Source organism: Rhinoraja longicauda, chromosome 18 (assembly GCF_053455715.1).
Source record: "Rhinoraja longicauda isolate Sanriku21f chromosome 18, sRhiLon1.1, whole genome shotgun sequence".
Lineage (NCBI taxonomy): Eukaryota > Metazoa > Chordata > Chondrichthyes > Rajiformes > Arhynchobatidae > Rhinoraja > Rhinoraja longicauda.
The window spans coordinates 13057583-13072787 of record NC_135970.1 but is presented as its reverse complement, the minus strand read 5'-3'; the positions used below and the strand labels follow the sequence as shown (position 1 = coordinate 13072787).

Genomic DNA, 15205 nt, shown 5'->3' with positions numbered 1-15205 from the left:
TGTCTATCTTAAGTGAATCATTCACCTCCTTACCCTGAACTATCGGGAGACTAGAATCTTCACAACGCAGCCTTATTCTTTTTTTTTTTAATATGCAAAGAGGAGAAATTAAAGTACTTATGTCTGGACTTCAAAGCTCAATCTACAACCTGCAGGCAACATGAAATTTCAAGTTTCATACACCTTTACCAAGCGTGGATAGTGTGCAATTGTGTGATGGAAGAAGGTAGACGGGACAATGTAAAATTAAACTGTATTCATTTATTCAGTTGAAAAAATGTTGATTTTTTTTTTTGTCTTTCCAAATTTTACCAACACAAAAAGTGGCAGTGGTACATGAACGGCTCAGAAACAAAAAAAATGGAACCCTCTGCTCAACCTTCAAGTACACAAAACATTTTGGCTACATACGAAATGTGGACGCAAGACACAAACTAAAAAAATAAAAACATATTTACAGACTTTGTAAATAAAGAGAGTGCCCTTTCATCCCAACACAAAAGGGAGCTAATTGGGTGCCAGAACTGATGAAACCATTCTTAACATAAATAGGAAATATAAGTTAGTATAAGCTTTTGTAATTTACAAATATACATCTCGAGTTGTACTGAGAGATATTAGCAGAGCACTATTTAGAACTTATTTTTTCCCCGTAATATATTCATTGTTAAGCATTACACCATTGACCAGTGTAGATACATAATGTTCAGATTTGAATGGCTGGATGCGCTCCTTTTTAACACTGGCGGCAGTGGCATGTCCACCACTGAGGACCGGTTGCTACATTTACTGGGTATGCAAACAACACAATCGAAAGAGGCCCAGTCTTCCTCCCCGCCCTCTTCTCTTCTGATACTCGGGTCAGTCAGTGTAGTCTTCTTTTGATCAGCCTTTCAGGTACAAAACAGTCAGGATGGCGAATGGTCGCTGTCAGCCATTTCTTTTCATTGCACCGAGAGAGAAAAAACGCGGAGTGCAAATAACTGCAGGGTTTGGAGAGGAAAAAAAAGAGGAAAACGTTGTTAGGGATACGGATCTCGATGCAAATAGCAGTAATCGTCAATGACAGTACTTAAACCAGTTAGTTCCCCCCCCCCCCCTCCCTAATCAATGGTGAGTCAGCTCAATACCATCGCACCGTGACGTCTGAAGGACCCCCTCCCCCTCAGTTGACGTCACTGCCTCCAGGCGGGGTACTAAAGGCTTCATATATAAATATATGTACTAAAAAGTTTTAAAAATCCTTTAACACTTAATAATATCCTGAAGGTTACAGATTAAAAGCAACTTCCTAAGGCAAAACTAATGACCAACTGACCTCTTACTTTAATCCCAACCCCTCTGTTCACTGTGTACACACACACCAACAAACAATTGCACTTTTGCAATTAAAGAGGTTTAAAAAAAATTAAAATAAACTAGCAAAAGGTTTGCTTGGGGCTGGCTGACTTTTGAGTCGCCCAAGCCGCTACTGTGCTCGGTTACTGCAGTTCACAAAATGCTGCTCAGTCACGGGACAATGACAGCTGAAACCTCGCCCCACTCGCCTGACGTCGAGAGTTGAGTAAGTTGTTTACTATCTTATACTACGAGCCATTTCTCATGCCCGACCCCGTCCTTGTTTTTCCTCCCAATTCATGCTTTCCAGTCTACTCAACGCGCAGTCTAGTCTACTCACTTTTATTTCTGTTGTTATCGTTTTCTCCTTTATTTTTTTATCGTATTCTCTTGCGTGGAGTTTGTTCTCCCGGCACCACAGACCCGTTCTCACTGGGAGCTTTGTCTCCAATCGTCCTTTTTCGTTTGACGAAAAAATCTAACCACAATTAAAAACAAAAAAAACATTACACACACATTTAAATCCGACAGCCTTTTCTCCAAACCACCGCCAAGTAACACACATCTTAATATGTATAGTATAAGAAGATAACTGCAAATGTTGGTACAAATCGAAGGTATTTATTCACAAAATGCTGGAGTAACTCAGCAGGTCAGGCAGCATCTCGGGAGAGAAGGAATGGGCGACGTTTCGGGTCGAGACCCTTCTTCAGACTGAATATATATATGTATATAAAGGGTGACGTAAATCTTTTTTTGGGTGAAAGGTTTAAAAAATGTCAAGGAAAAGGAGATGAACTCCCAACAATTGGGAGAAATAGAAGGGGCTGTAAGCGTAGATCTCTCGTTCTCCCCCAACCCCCGCGACTGAAAGTTGCTGTGTAAGCAAATTTCAGGGAGAGATATCGTTACTACTACGTTACACAGGAATGTTTTCGCCTTCCAGCCTCTCAACAACAACCGCCAGGAGAGTTCACGGCCGCAAGCCGTACACGCTAGGCAAGCGGTCTTTAAACAAGGCATGGGTTCGGTAACCGGGGGTGGGTGAGGAAGCGTCGGGGAGGGAGTTCAGTCTCACCTGTGATGTGTCCCGTGGAGCCCTTTTTCCGAGCGCACGCCACTCTGCCCGTTTTAATCCCTGAGTGCAAGTTATCCGATCGGTTCTCCTGGTTGGTCTCTCCGCTCTCCAGCTCCGATAACCGCTGGACGATGTCGGGGGAACCCAGGCCGGCGGGAGCGCAGCTCTCGGACTCGGTGTCAGGACCGAGAGCCGGACACTGGAGGCGAACCTTCCCCCTCTGGATGATCTCCCGGTAGAAGACGGGCACGTCGCTGCCTTCCTCCCACTGGTACTCGCCTCCCTCCAGCGGGGTGTCCGTGGCGAAGTTGAAATTCCACTTCTGTTGGGCCTGTTCGCTGATCTCCCGCAGCTTGTTCTTGGCCTCCCGGCGCAGCTCCTCGTGGTCAATGGGTCCGAACAGGCTCCGGCACACGGCGGTGGTGGCGGCGGCGGTGGCGTGGTGGGGGAAGTTCCTCCTGGTCGCCACCCTCTCCACACTGCCGCCGAAGAGTTGCTGCACGCTGGACATAGCGGGCTCTTTAATCCCAACGCAGAACCACCCCGGGTTCCTTCTGCAAAGAGTAGCTGGCGGCAGTCGCTCAATACCACGTCCTGGGGGGGGGGGGGGGGGGGTGTTGTTTTTTTTTTTTGGAGAAAGGTGAGGTTGGTGTGTGTGTTTTTTTTTTTTTTGTTGATCCGCCTGCTATGGTGCCGCGTTTGCGATGTTCGTCTCTTGCACCACCTCGAAGCTTTTTAACCAGCGTCGTCCCCGGCCAGCCCCCGAGAGGGTTGGACGCGAACACACACACACCCCCCCCTCATTGGCCGCACGGCGGGCATCGCCTCTCGTTTCCCCTTCCTTCATTGGCACTGCCTCTGGACCTGTGGGCCCACTGCATTGGTCTCTCCGCCCGCCACTCACGGTCATTGGCAAGGAGAAGATGGAGAAGGAGGCGAGGTTGTGTGCCCCGCCCGCCTTGATTGGCAGCCAAGCGCTCTCTTTGTTTACGCCAGAATCTACTATAACCACCACAGACTTGCTGAGTGCGGACAATGTGGAACGCAGACACCAGCCTTTTAAACCTCTATCACTACACACCAGCTACAATAACAACTTTGCAGCTGCAAACCAGGTTATCAAACCAAATTACATGACCATGGTTTTTTTTTGATCTTGCAACAATCTGTTTGTAATTCGTGTTAAAAAACAGGAATTTCCAGCTAATGCATATGTATATTTAATATACTCTCCTGAATATTACGTATTGAGATATGTCGCGACTCTCTTAACCCTTGCAATGCCCTTTTGTAGTGTCCCCCCCCCCCCCGGTAAAACCCACTATAAAGGCGCTCTCACTCTTAAGTATGGGCTTTTAACTAATGTTTACAAGTTGCACAGCTGATATTTGAGGTTTCTAGTTAATTATAGTTTTAGTTTCGGCAGACAAAACAATGCTTCATTCCCGTGGAGTCTGATCACTATGCAGATGGACCTTTAACTAAAGTAAACACAAATCCGGAAAATCACGTTCCTTTGTCATCCGTGAATACTACTCCAACTGTGTTTTTTTAAAATAAAAAATGTGCATCTTCAACACTTCGAACTCGTGATCGCCCCCCCCCCTCCCCCCCTCCCTTCTTTCTCGTAGTTCCCCTCCCTTCTTTCTCGTAGTAAAGATGACTCTAGGCGTTGTTTGAAACCGCCTCATCTTCCCGCTGGGAAAACCGACACAATACGTTACTCCTGACAAGTTTCACACAAAAAATACCTCCTTACATGGAGAAACTCCCTAAACCCGACGGACTCTCTCTCTCTCTCCCCCCTCACTCCATTATCGCTGATCTCCCCTGTCTGTCCTAGTGGGGCAGTTTCATATCACCGTTTGACAGATTGCTCCGGTTACAAAGAAACTGAAGGCTGTGTGTGCTGTGTTCGCTTTGAACCCTATATATATATATATATATATATATATATTTAAATCTTAGAAACATACGATGGGAAGGCTCTCTCCCCCATTCTCTCCTCTACCTTCCCTCCAATCCCGCCCCCACCCCCTGATCGGATCTTTGTCCTGTGTCCGGAAGGCGATTCACACCGACTATCCCCACCTTGTCCAGCTCACAGACGCGGTATTTCCATTGTCTGATGCAATATTCCTACTAACTCTGCGAAATCCGGAAATGAATAAGCAGGATTTGGAAATTCGCGCAGGTTTATGTCAAATAATTTGAACAAAGTATGTGTAATGAAAGAGCGGGGTAGGGCCGGTTATCGTCAATAGCAGTTCTGATCCAGTAACTCCCAGAGTCACAGACAACACCTTCTACGAAACAGTCTGATTCACAGATAAACACAATAACCCTACGTGTGGCTCCGCATACTTCGTGACTGGTGCACAGAATACAACTAAAAATGCAGTGGATTCGTTGCTTACGCAACGTGCCGTTTAAAGCCACAATGTTTCTTACTGTCTTTTAACATTAAACTCACTCGCCAGAGACTTGGCAACGTATATTAACTGCTCTGATAAAAAAAAATACCTGGCTACTCCCTATTAATACTCGGACTATGACCCACCCACTCCAGGAAAATATCATCGCAGACATGGAAATATATTGTTTTGCCATCTCTGCAGATCCCGTGACTCAACCATAACTGCACCATAAATCTCAAGCAGAACGTAACTGGTTCCAGGTGGGAGCAGACGGTGGCTTATCCAAGGGAAAACAATTTTTAAACAATAATATTGGACATCACTTTGTCTTTTCTCCTTGCCTTGAGAATAGTTTGGAAACATAGTTTGGTTTTTGGAACGTTGGATTTTGCTGAGTCAATTTATTGGGACATCTCTATCATCATGAGTGCGTGGATTTCGGTCTGAGATGGGGGTTGAGGTTTCACAATGACAATCGCCTGTCTGGGTTCTACTATATCTATAACCATCGGCGAAAGCGGTGGACGAGTTAAACTGTCGAAACAGCACCATTTGGTGTGGACGTACATCTCCATCAGCCTCGAAGTTTTTAGGCAGATTTAATGTGAATGGATTTCATATAAAACAAAGAGAATGAGTGTTCAGCCATTCATTAATAAAAACGCCAGAAATATTTTATTCATGCAAATGTGGGGGCAGCTAATTTTTTTTTTATTAAAAAAAAATCTTCCAGGAATTCAGAGCGCCGAATATGGAATAAGTTATTTCTAAAATTATGGCATTTGTTCCAGGGGATTGAAATATTATAATAGGACCAGTTTGATAGAAGTGCTTTGATAAAGTTATGATAATGGAACACTTAATAAATAGATTAAATGGAAGAGCCCAAATCGCATTCCCCACGTCCTTGTAATACTGGCGTCTGCTCCACACAATGAAAATCCACACGGAGCACATTCACATTCAGCATTCGTGGACAACAAGTCTTCCTTTTGTTACATCTTCGCAGTTACAAAAATATGTAGAAGTTGCACTTCGCACAAAGACACACACGGGATTGCGGCAGACTAGATATTGCTGCTTCTCGGAAAGTGGCTCCATCAATGATGACTGGAACTGAAGTTCAGGTCATACCCTGTGGCCCAGTAAAAGTGCCATGTACAGCTGGAGAAACCTCTTGGACTTGGCGTCGTTTCTGTCAGACCAACTCTGGGCTGACGATGTTGGGTGATGAAGACCCTGTCAGTTTCCAGGGGCTTCCAAAACACTCTTTATCGGAGAGAGTTCTTTAGCTGTGCTTTGGGGCTGGCAAAACAACATTGGAACCTTTGCAAGTGCATCTCAACCAGGTTTACAAGGGAAGATTGGAGAAATTAAGAATCATTGGTGGGGTGAAGAGAGAAAGGCAAATGAAGAGTCTGCACACAGTTGTGAGAAATTGAGTCTTTTTGGGTGCTGACATGATCATTTGTGGCCAAAGCTCTCATAAATGAAATAAATTGGCCTCCTTCCTGTTGCAAGTACCCACCTCAAGCTGGATAGAGAGAGCAGATACACATATACTCCAACAGAAGGAGCCACAGGTAACATGTAACACTGTTGTTACATGTTTTATCCAGATTTGGGGAGTCAAGAACCGGAGGACGTAGAGTTAAGGTGGCAGAGAAAGATTTAATAGAAATCTGAAGGGCAACGTTTTCACACAAAGGGTGGTAGGTATATGGAATGACCTGCCGACCGAGGTAGCTGTAGCAGAAACTATGACAACGTTTAAAAGGTATGTTGAAAGGCTGGAGCGATTGGGCTTGTATACACTGGAATTTAGAAGGATGAGGGGGGATCTTATTGAAACATATAAGATAATTAGGGGATTGGACACATTAGAGGCAGGAAACATGTTCCCAATGTTGGGGGAGTCCAGAACAAGGGGCCACAGTTTAAGAATAAGAGGTAGGCCATTTAGAACGGAGATGAGGAAGAACTTTTTCAGTCAGAGAGTGGTGAAGGTGTGGAATTCTCTGCCTCAGAAGGCAGTGGAGGCCAGTTCGTTGGATGCTTTCAAGAGAGAGCTGGATAGAGCTCTTAAGGATAGCGGAGTGAGGGGGTATGGGGAGAAGGCAGGAACGGGGTACTGATTGAGAGTGATCAGCCATGATCGTATTGAATGGCGGTGCTGGCTTGAAGGGCTGAATGGCCTACTCCTGCGTCTATTGTCTATTGTCTATTGACAGGTACATGGATAGGAAAGATTTAGAGGGATAGGGGCCAAACGTCAGCAAGTAGGACTAGGGTAGATGGGGCAACTTGGTCGGCTGGGCCGGAGGGCCTGTTTCCGCGCAATATGACTATGACTCTATTGAATCCATCTCTCAACGAAAATGACCCATTCAACCCCCAAGCTGTGCACCCACTCCAGAACCCTAACCTCTCAGTGAAATTAACCATGATATATTGGTGATGAAAAGCAAGAGCCCTGATCCTGATACCATTCTAACAAAGATCTTTAAAACTAGGGAGGAGAGGCCTTCACCAACAAACTCTGCTGCTTCAGAGTTAACACCAGGAATCATGAAGAAGTTCCTGCTGCACTGCGAGCTGGCACCTGAACAAGGCCACTCATCGAGTGTTGGTTCCATAGAGGATCTACTATCGTCCGATACAGTCGCTCCACTTTTTTAAATCTCTCTTTCCATTTGTAAATTAATCTATTTCCAGCTGTACTAACAATAACAATCTATTTCCAGTTTAAATAACCACATTCTCTTTAAATTTCTTTCAGGTCGGATGAACTTGTGACCTTCATCATCGAAGGACTGAGCAGACCTGACCAGTGAGGCCTACCAAGACTGATGAGACCTACAGTCTATCAGTATTCTGAAGCCTCCAGCCAATCTGACTCCTGAACGGTTGTTCCACAAACTAGGGTACAGTCCTAATTTTCCAACCTTCCTCATTGGGAACATTGGACTTTTTCCAAAGTGTAGGGGGGAACTGCAGAAACTGATTTAAACCGAAGATAGACACAAAAAGCTGAAGTAACTCAGCGGGTCAGGCAGCATCTCTTGAGAAAATAAATAGGTGACGTTTCAGGTTGAAACCCGAAGGGTCTGAAGTAGGGTCTAGACCTGAAATGTCACCAGTATTTGTTCTCCGGAGATGCTGCCTGACCTGCTTTCAACTTTTTGTGTCCACCTTTTGACTTTTTCCTCTTGCATTTTTCTCTTCAATTCACCTGTTGTACTTGTGTACGGTTTGATTGTATTCAAGTACTGTATCAATAGGACAGCACACAAACAAAAGCCCTTCACTGTATCTCTACACATGACAGTAATAAACCAATACCATATATACTTTAAGCAGTCAGCATCTTCTAGAAAGGGGATAGGGTTGACCCATTGAAGCCAGCACAGAGATTCTCATAAAAGAGATGGCATCCCTCTTCATCCCACTGCTGGGAAATACTTAGCCCACTCCTTCCCCTTTCCAAGGACATCCTATTCACGTCATGACATGGCTTTGACCAGCAAAAGGAACTACTGACTCAGTGGGTTGAGAAAACCCAACTCATTGTGGCAAGGCAATTCCAAGAAAATGCTGAGAGCAATATCAGGAACTATGTGTGACCTTCATTGAACTTTCCAATGCCCTCTGTTAACCATGATGTCCATTGGCAATGGCTGCTTAAGTTTGACAACTTTGCCTGTAGAAGTTTGACAACTTTGGGATTACACTCCAATGACCTCCACATTAATTTGTAGTGGTTAGATCCAGGGAACGGAGTCTGTGATCATCTAAACCCATTTACTTTGCCTCCATTTTGTATTCCTTGTCAGCAAAGACCATTGCAAGGGATTGCAATTGACTAACAAATAGCTGGGACATTTTTTAAGTTGTCTGCCTACATGTCAAGTCCAAAAGCTGGTGGGCACCAATCATTGAAGTGGAGCATGACACAAAACGCTGGTGTAATTCAGTAGATCAGGCAGCATCTCTGGAGAAAAAGAGTAGGTGACGTTTTGGGTCGAGACCTTTCTTCAGACTGAGAGACAGCCACTGTGAGGCCTACATTCTGATTCTGGATAAGGATTGCAAGTTAGAATATTCTCCACTGGTTTTGCCATGAAGCAGAGCAATATTGAACCTGACTTTATAACCCAGGCATCTTCTTCCATCGTATATATTTTCCTAAATTGGAAAACTGGCAAAGAAGATTTCAATTAATTTACTTCTATCATTTGGGAAGATGTATAAGATATAACGAGAATATGGCATGACTCAGCAGTAGTTCTCTGATTCAGCACATAGTGACTTGAAAACCTAATTTGGGGATTTCACTACATAATCCTGCTGTTGGGAATCTTGGAATGTCTTTCCAATGAAATTAGTTTGAAGCTATCTCAGGTGGGCTTTAGAAAACCCAAAACTTATTGGAGTAGGAAATGTCTCCCAGCATCTTGTCCAATGTTTCACCCTTAACAAATATCACAAAAGCAAGTAATTTGGTCATTTATTGCATTGGTGTTGATGAGAATTTACTGTGATTAAGAGCTGTTAACAGTTGCATATCCTACTTTACACCATTATCTATAACTTTATGTTTAGATTAGTTTAGTTTAGTGATACAGCACGTAAACAGGCCCTTCGGCCCACCGAGTCCGCACATTAACTCTGTGCTACATACTCTAGGGATAATTTTACATTTATACCAAGCCAATTTACCTACATACCTGTATGTCTTTGGAGTATGGGAGGAAACCGAAGATCTCTGAGAAAACCCACTCGGTCACAGGGAGAACGTACGGACTCCGTACAGACAGCACCTGTAGTCGGGATCATTTCCAGGACTCTGGCGCTGCAAGCACTGTAAGGCAGCAACTCTACCGCTGCGCCACCGTACCGCCCGGTAGATATGCTCTGATTCTCTGCTATGTATGGACTGAGGTCATGAAAGACAAATGTCTTCTTTTAAAATATAACATATATCTATATACTAAGACTCTCGTTTGTTTGTTTGTTCCTGAACTACAGCCAAAACGGTACACGATGACGTGACAATTTTAGGCCCACCTTACTCGCACCCTTTGGTGCTAATGGAAGAAGTTTCATTGAAATCGGTGTTATATTTTTAAAGTTATTCACATTTAGGAGGGAGGGAGGGAGGGAGGGGGGGGAGGGAGGGAGGGTAAGTGGGGTTGAGGGGGATGGAGTGGATGTGGTTGGGAAGGAGGAAGGGAAGGGGAGGAGAAGGGGGATGGGGGGTTGGAGGAGGGGAGGGGGGAGGGAGAGAGGGGGAGAGAGGGAGGGAGAGAGGGGGGAGGGAGGAGGGGAGGGTGCTGCACCAATGCAGGAGAGGTTTGGGCCCAATGTGTCCACTTGGTCTAGTTAAATATAAATGTATAAAGCATCCAGCAGGTCAGCATGCATCTGTAAATGTCGAAGCAGAATTTTCATTTCAGGTTAGTAACCCGTCGTCAGAATCTGTTGGTTTTCCAAACAAATGGAATTATTTTCATGGAAGTATTCAAGGGCTAATAATAATTATATCAAAAACCCGAATGAAGTAAGGGCAGGCAGATTATAAAGGAAGTAAGCACATAGAAGAGAAATTGGGAACAGCACGAAAATTAGCGTCAAAACAACGTGTTTGGGGTAGGGTGGCATGAGGTGGTTTCAGAGTCACACAAGAGTTCTGAGTTCCCTGGTAAATTAAGATATTTCCATTGACATTATGTGTTATGAGATCACAGATGTGTGTGTGTATTGATGCTATAATTACTGTTATTAACATTTTTGTGTTTTAACTTATTTAGCCAAACTTTTTTTAAAGAACATGTTATACTGTACACAGCAGGCTCCATCTGTCAGTCCCAATCTTAGAAAACTTCACATATCACATTACCTTTCAGAGCAAATGTTTCCCTGGTTATTTGTCTGATTCTTCTATTTGCTGATACAATTATAGCCCTTCTCAATCTATTCCCATACATTGACTACTCTGTGTAAGTTCTGATTGTCATTTCTTCCCATAGCCAAAAGAGTGCATGTTAATCTTTACAAATTTATCAGCACATGGTAATTTGAACACTTTCCATTGTAGAATTGAATTCCGGTCGTGGAAAAAAAAAAAAGATATTCATGACATCAAATGAACTTGGTTGTGGTCAATGCAACCAAAATACAAAACACTGCTGCCTTAGAGACGCAAGACTGCAGCGATTAGAAGCCTGTGCAAAAAACAATGTGTTGAAGGAACTCAGCAGGGCAGGCAGCATCTCTGGAGGGAAATCGACAGGCAATGTTATCTCCCCTCTCTCAGTCTGAAGAAGAATCCCAATCCGATACGTTGCCTGTCCATTTTCCCTCCACGATTGTTGCCTGACCCACTGAATTCCTCCAGTAGTCTGTATTTTGCACATTGCTGTCCAATCTGGGCCTCTTGTTTTTGGTAATAAACTGCACAGCTGACACTGGGTAAATGAAAGGTAGACTCCTCACTAACTCTAACCCAAACTTAAACACAGCAGGAATCCAAACAAAAAAGTAGATTATGGGGAGGGAAGGAAAAGATCGACATGGTAATCAAACATAATTCCATCGTAAAAGCAGAAATTTACATAATTTCTATATACATAGGAAGTTATCAATATATAAAACCCCACAGTAAACATCCCTTGCTAGAACTTGTAGGTTCTACTCTCAGGTAATACTTTCAGCCCTATGTGCCAATGGGGGGCGGGAGGGAGTGGGAGGGAGGGAGGGAGGGAGGGAGTATTTCAATGGAGTATTTTCAAGATGGAAGGTGATAGATCTTGGTAACTGAGGGAGATAAAGGCTATGGGGAACAGGTGAAATAGTGCGGTTTGTTTTGAAGATTAGCAATGGTCGCTTTGAATGGCACAAAGGACTAGAGGGAACATTTGAGTTGTCTTCATGCTCAACAGGGCTCTTAAAATTGCAAAACTTCCCAAATCGTACATAATTTCAGTCTGAGCTACAGAAGAGGTTAATGCCATTAACCGTAGCATTGTGGAAAAGCAGCTGTCTGCATATTCAACCCAACATTCACACTTAGCAATATTGGTCACCCTGGAAAACATGTTTTCTCTAGGTTGTAGTCTAGACTCATGCATGAAGAATGAATTAGAATTTGAAAATATTGGACAGGTGAGGCAGGACCTGTGGAGATAGAAACACCATTAATGTCATTGGCCATGCTTAAGAACTAGAAAAAACTAATAATACAACAAGGTGCAGAGAAAAGTGTGGTGCTGGGAGTCAGGAGGAAATGATTGAAGAACAAGCAGCTAATGATATAGAAGGCAGAGGAGGTAAAACGATAAGCAGAATAATGGTGAAAGGCAATTGAAGCAGTATTGGGAAGTATAAAGAAGGAATAGACAAGTCCAGAGGGAAAGTAAATGGGAACAGAATAATTACTATCTGAACTTGTTGAACTTATTACCGAATCTGCAAAGCTGTAAGATGCATAAATTGAGACCTTATCAATGTCGTGCAAAGATAGAGTTGTGGGAGTTAAGAGTTGAAGAGGTGGGGGTGGGGGGGGGGGGGGGGGGGAGGGAAGAAATCGCTGTTGGCAGAAATCTCCCCAGAGACCTAAATGCTAAGCACAGAAATACCTTCTGCACATTTACTGCTCTCAACTTGTGGTTGAGCACTGTCACAGTTCTTAATGCCAAGGGTGGAAGGCGAGCGGGAATTACCATTCCCACTTCACTGTCGACTCTCAGAGTCGAAGAACTGTCAAGAAATTTCCACATATGTACGGGAATCCAGAACTTCTGTAAAGAATTGCGGGGATTTCCCAGAAAGCAGTGGATGAGCATGACTAACCAATATTTACTCTCAGACCATAATTATACCCCTTTAAAACCTGCTGAGCACAACATATAAGTTCAATAATTCCCATTTATATTTCCTTGAAACTCATCTCTTGCTAATTGTCGCATTAATTACTTTTTCCTGACATCGTCATCTTTTGTGATTTAATCCATTCACAGACCCTCCCTTTTGTTGTTCCACTGCCGCCTTCTTTCACTGCATCTTCTAACTTCCTTTAGCACTAATCATGCCTGGCTTTAATGAAAGCTCATGGAAATGGAATATTAACAGTTTCTTTCTCTGTGGATGCTGCCTGGCCTGCTAAACACGTCTTGGTTTTTTTTTTGTTTTGATTTTGTATTCCCAACATCCGACATATTTTGCTTTCATAAGAAATAAATATTTGGACATGGTAGCAATGCATAGTTGGTGCCTGTGGAAGGAGATCTCCGCATGAGTTACTGCTTTCATGAGAGCAGGGAAAAACTGAAGTGGAAAATTCACCACATCCTGACTCATCTCTCCCTTCCCCTACCCTAGGAACTCCTCAATGTCACGAACATTTGCAGCCAGCCACTATGGCCCCCAAGGTGAAATAATCTCAGTGAGGTTTGTGCTATAAAATATTCCATCGAAGTATAAAAGAAAAGGAAATTGAAAAAGTTTGCAACAATTAAATAATTTCAGTGCAGTCTTCTGTTGTAATGTGAGAGCTGCTTTTTGAAGAGGGATACACAATGTAATGTTTGGTACAAATAACAGTTTAAAACTGTTCAAACTTCAAGACTCCTACTTTCTATATAACTGCCTCTAAACAGTTTGGTTGTACAATGGCCTATAATTCCTAATTTCCCTTTGTGTTCTCGGTAAACAGTGAGGTCTTTTGATTCTGATGTAGTCAAGATAATTATTAGTCCACAAAGAAACAGTTGAATTTCTTGTTTAGATTCAAGCCGATTAATTATTCCTAGGTATTCAGAGTTTGACCATACTACCAAAAAAGCACCAACTGCATTCGGCTACCTTGTCCAAACATGTTTTTATTAAATTTTAGACTTTTAGAGATACATTGCGGAAACAGGCCCTTCGGCCCACCGAGATTGCGCCAATCAGTGATCACCCCATACACTAGCATTATCCGACACACTGTGGACAATTTACAATTTTGTTTACCGAGGCCAATTAACCGACAAACCTGAACATCTTTGGAGTGTGGGAGGAAACCAGAGTAACTGGAGAGAACGCACGCGGTCATGGGCGGAGTGTACAAACTCCATACAGACAGCACCCATAGTCAAGATCCAACCCGGGTCTCTGGTGCTGTCAGGCAGCAGGTCTACCGCAATGCCACTGTGCAGCCCTGCAAAATATGCAGTTGCTGGAAATTTGAAGTAAAAATTAAAAAATGATGGGAAAAATTAGATCAGGTACGGCAAAATCTGATCCCACAAGCTTGCAATTCCTGGTATTTACTCAGGAAACCTTCACTCTTTGGTCGTAACTTTCTGAGCATCAAATGGTGATGGGAATCGCATTCATTTTGAGGACGGATTGGAAAATTAGGAAGGTGTTGCCTGGAATTTCTGGATGTATGCAGTTGATGGATGAGGCGTCCCGCTACAAATTATGCCTCATGAGTGAAACAACTCAGCGGTTAGACTTCAACCTTCCCCCTCCTGTCCAATATTCGGTGTTTAACCTTTCCACTTCTTCATTTATATGTTATCCCACCCGAAACCACAGAGGCAATGCAATGCTCGACCCTCCCTCTCTGCCGTCAGAATACCTCAAGGCAGTACCCCGGGCTTTGTCAAACTATGATGTCTTTCAGCTAAATACAAGCAAGATTGTAGCCATGCACAGTGCCTATGAGGATTTTTTAACTTTCCCAACCTGTTTCACACTGGGCATCTCAGATGAACTAGTACATCCTGGCTCAGTGTCCTATTTGTCCATTGGCTGAGTTTTTAATCCTTTACCTCCATCTTCTCCAACATTAAAATTCCAGATTTCCACATATTTACCTACTTTCACTCCTGCCTCAAGCTCCTCTGTTGTTGAATTGCCTCTCTCTCTCTCCACCCACCCTCTAATTCCACCACCAACAATTGAAGTTTCGCGTTTGTATCTTCTTGAAAATAAAGCAGAAACGTTATGCTTTTATCAACGGCTTCTGGCTACTTTGGGCAGTTTAATATTAAAGCTCAGTAATCGGTAGGTGAGTGACTGATTGTCCTTTTGAGGCCCAACCCTGTAGAATGACATCATTCGTCTTGTTAATTAAAAACAGAGTCTGCAGGGAAGGAGGCATTTAAGGTGACGTTTTTAATTGATCCACAGAGCTGACACAAGTTGCTCCAGTCACAGTGTGCTGTTCACTCCCCTCTCATGTGTTAAACCCAAACAGTCATGGAAGTGACTACCTTGTGCAATCAGTTGCAAGAACCAGCTGTCAGCTGAAATCCTTATCAATTAATTCTAAATTTAATTAACCTAGTGCACTCTTCACCTATCTCTTATACCTAGTCTTCAA

General features: G+C 43.5%; 1 protein-coding gene across 1 annotated transcript; it reads right to left on the bottom strand.

Annotated features, from left to right (window-relative positions):
- Nucleotides 1-241: 241 nt before the first annotated feature.
- On the bottom strand, nt 242-3166 carry cdkn1cb (cyclin dependent kinase inhibitor 1Cb). The gene is made up of 3 exons (XM_078414754.1): nt 2417-3166; nt 1679-1816; nt 242-983 (listed from the first exon to the last, which is right to left on the bottom strand). Exons 1-2 carry the CDS (start codon nt 2925-2927, stop codon nt 1716-1718), a joined length of 612 nt encoding a protein of 203 aa, XP_078270880.1. The 5' UTR covers nt 2928-3166; the 3' UTR covers nt 242-983; nt 1679-1715.
- Between the last annotated feature and the right edge of the window lie 12039 nt (nt 3167-15205).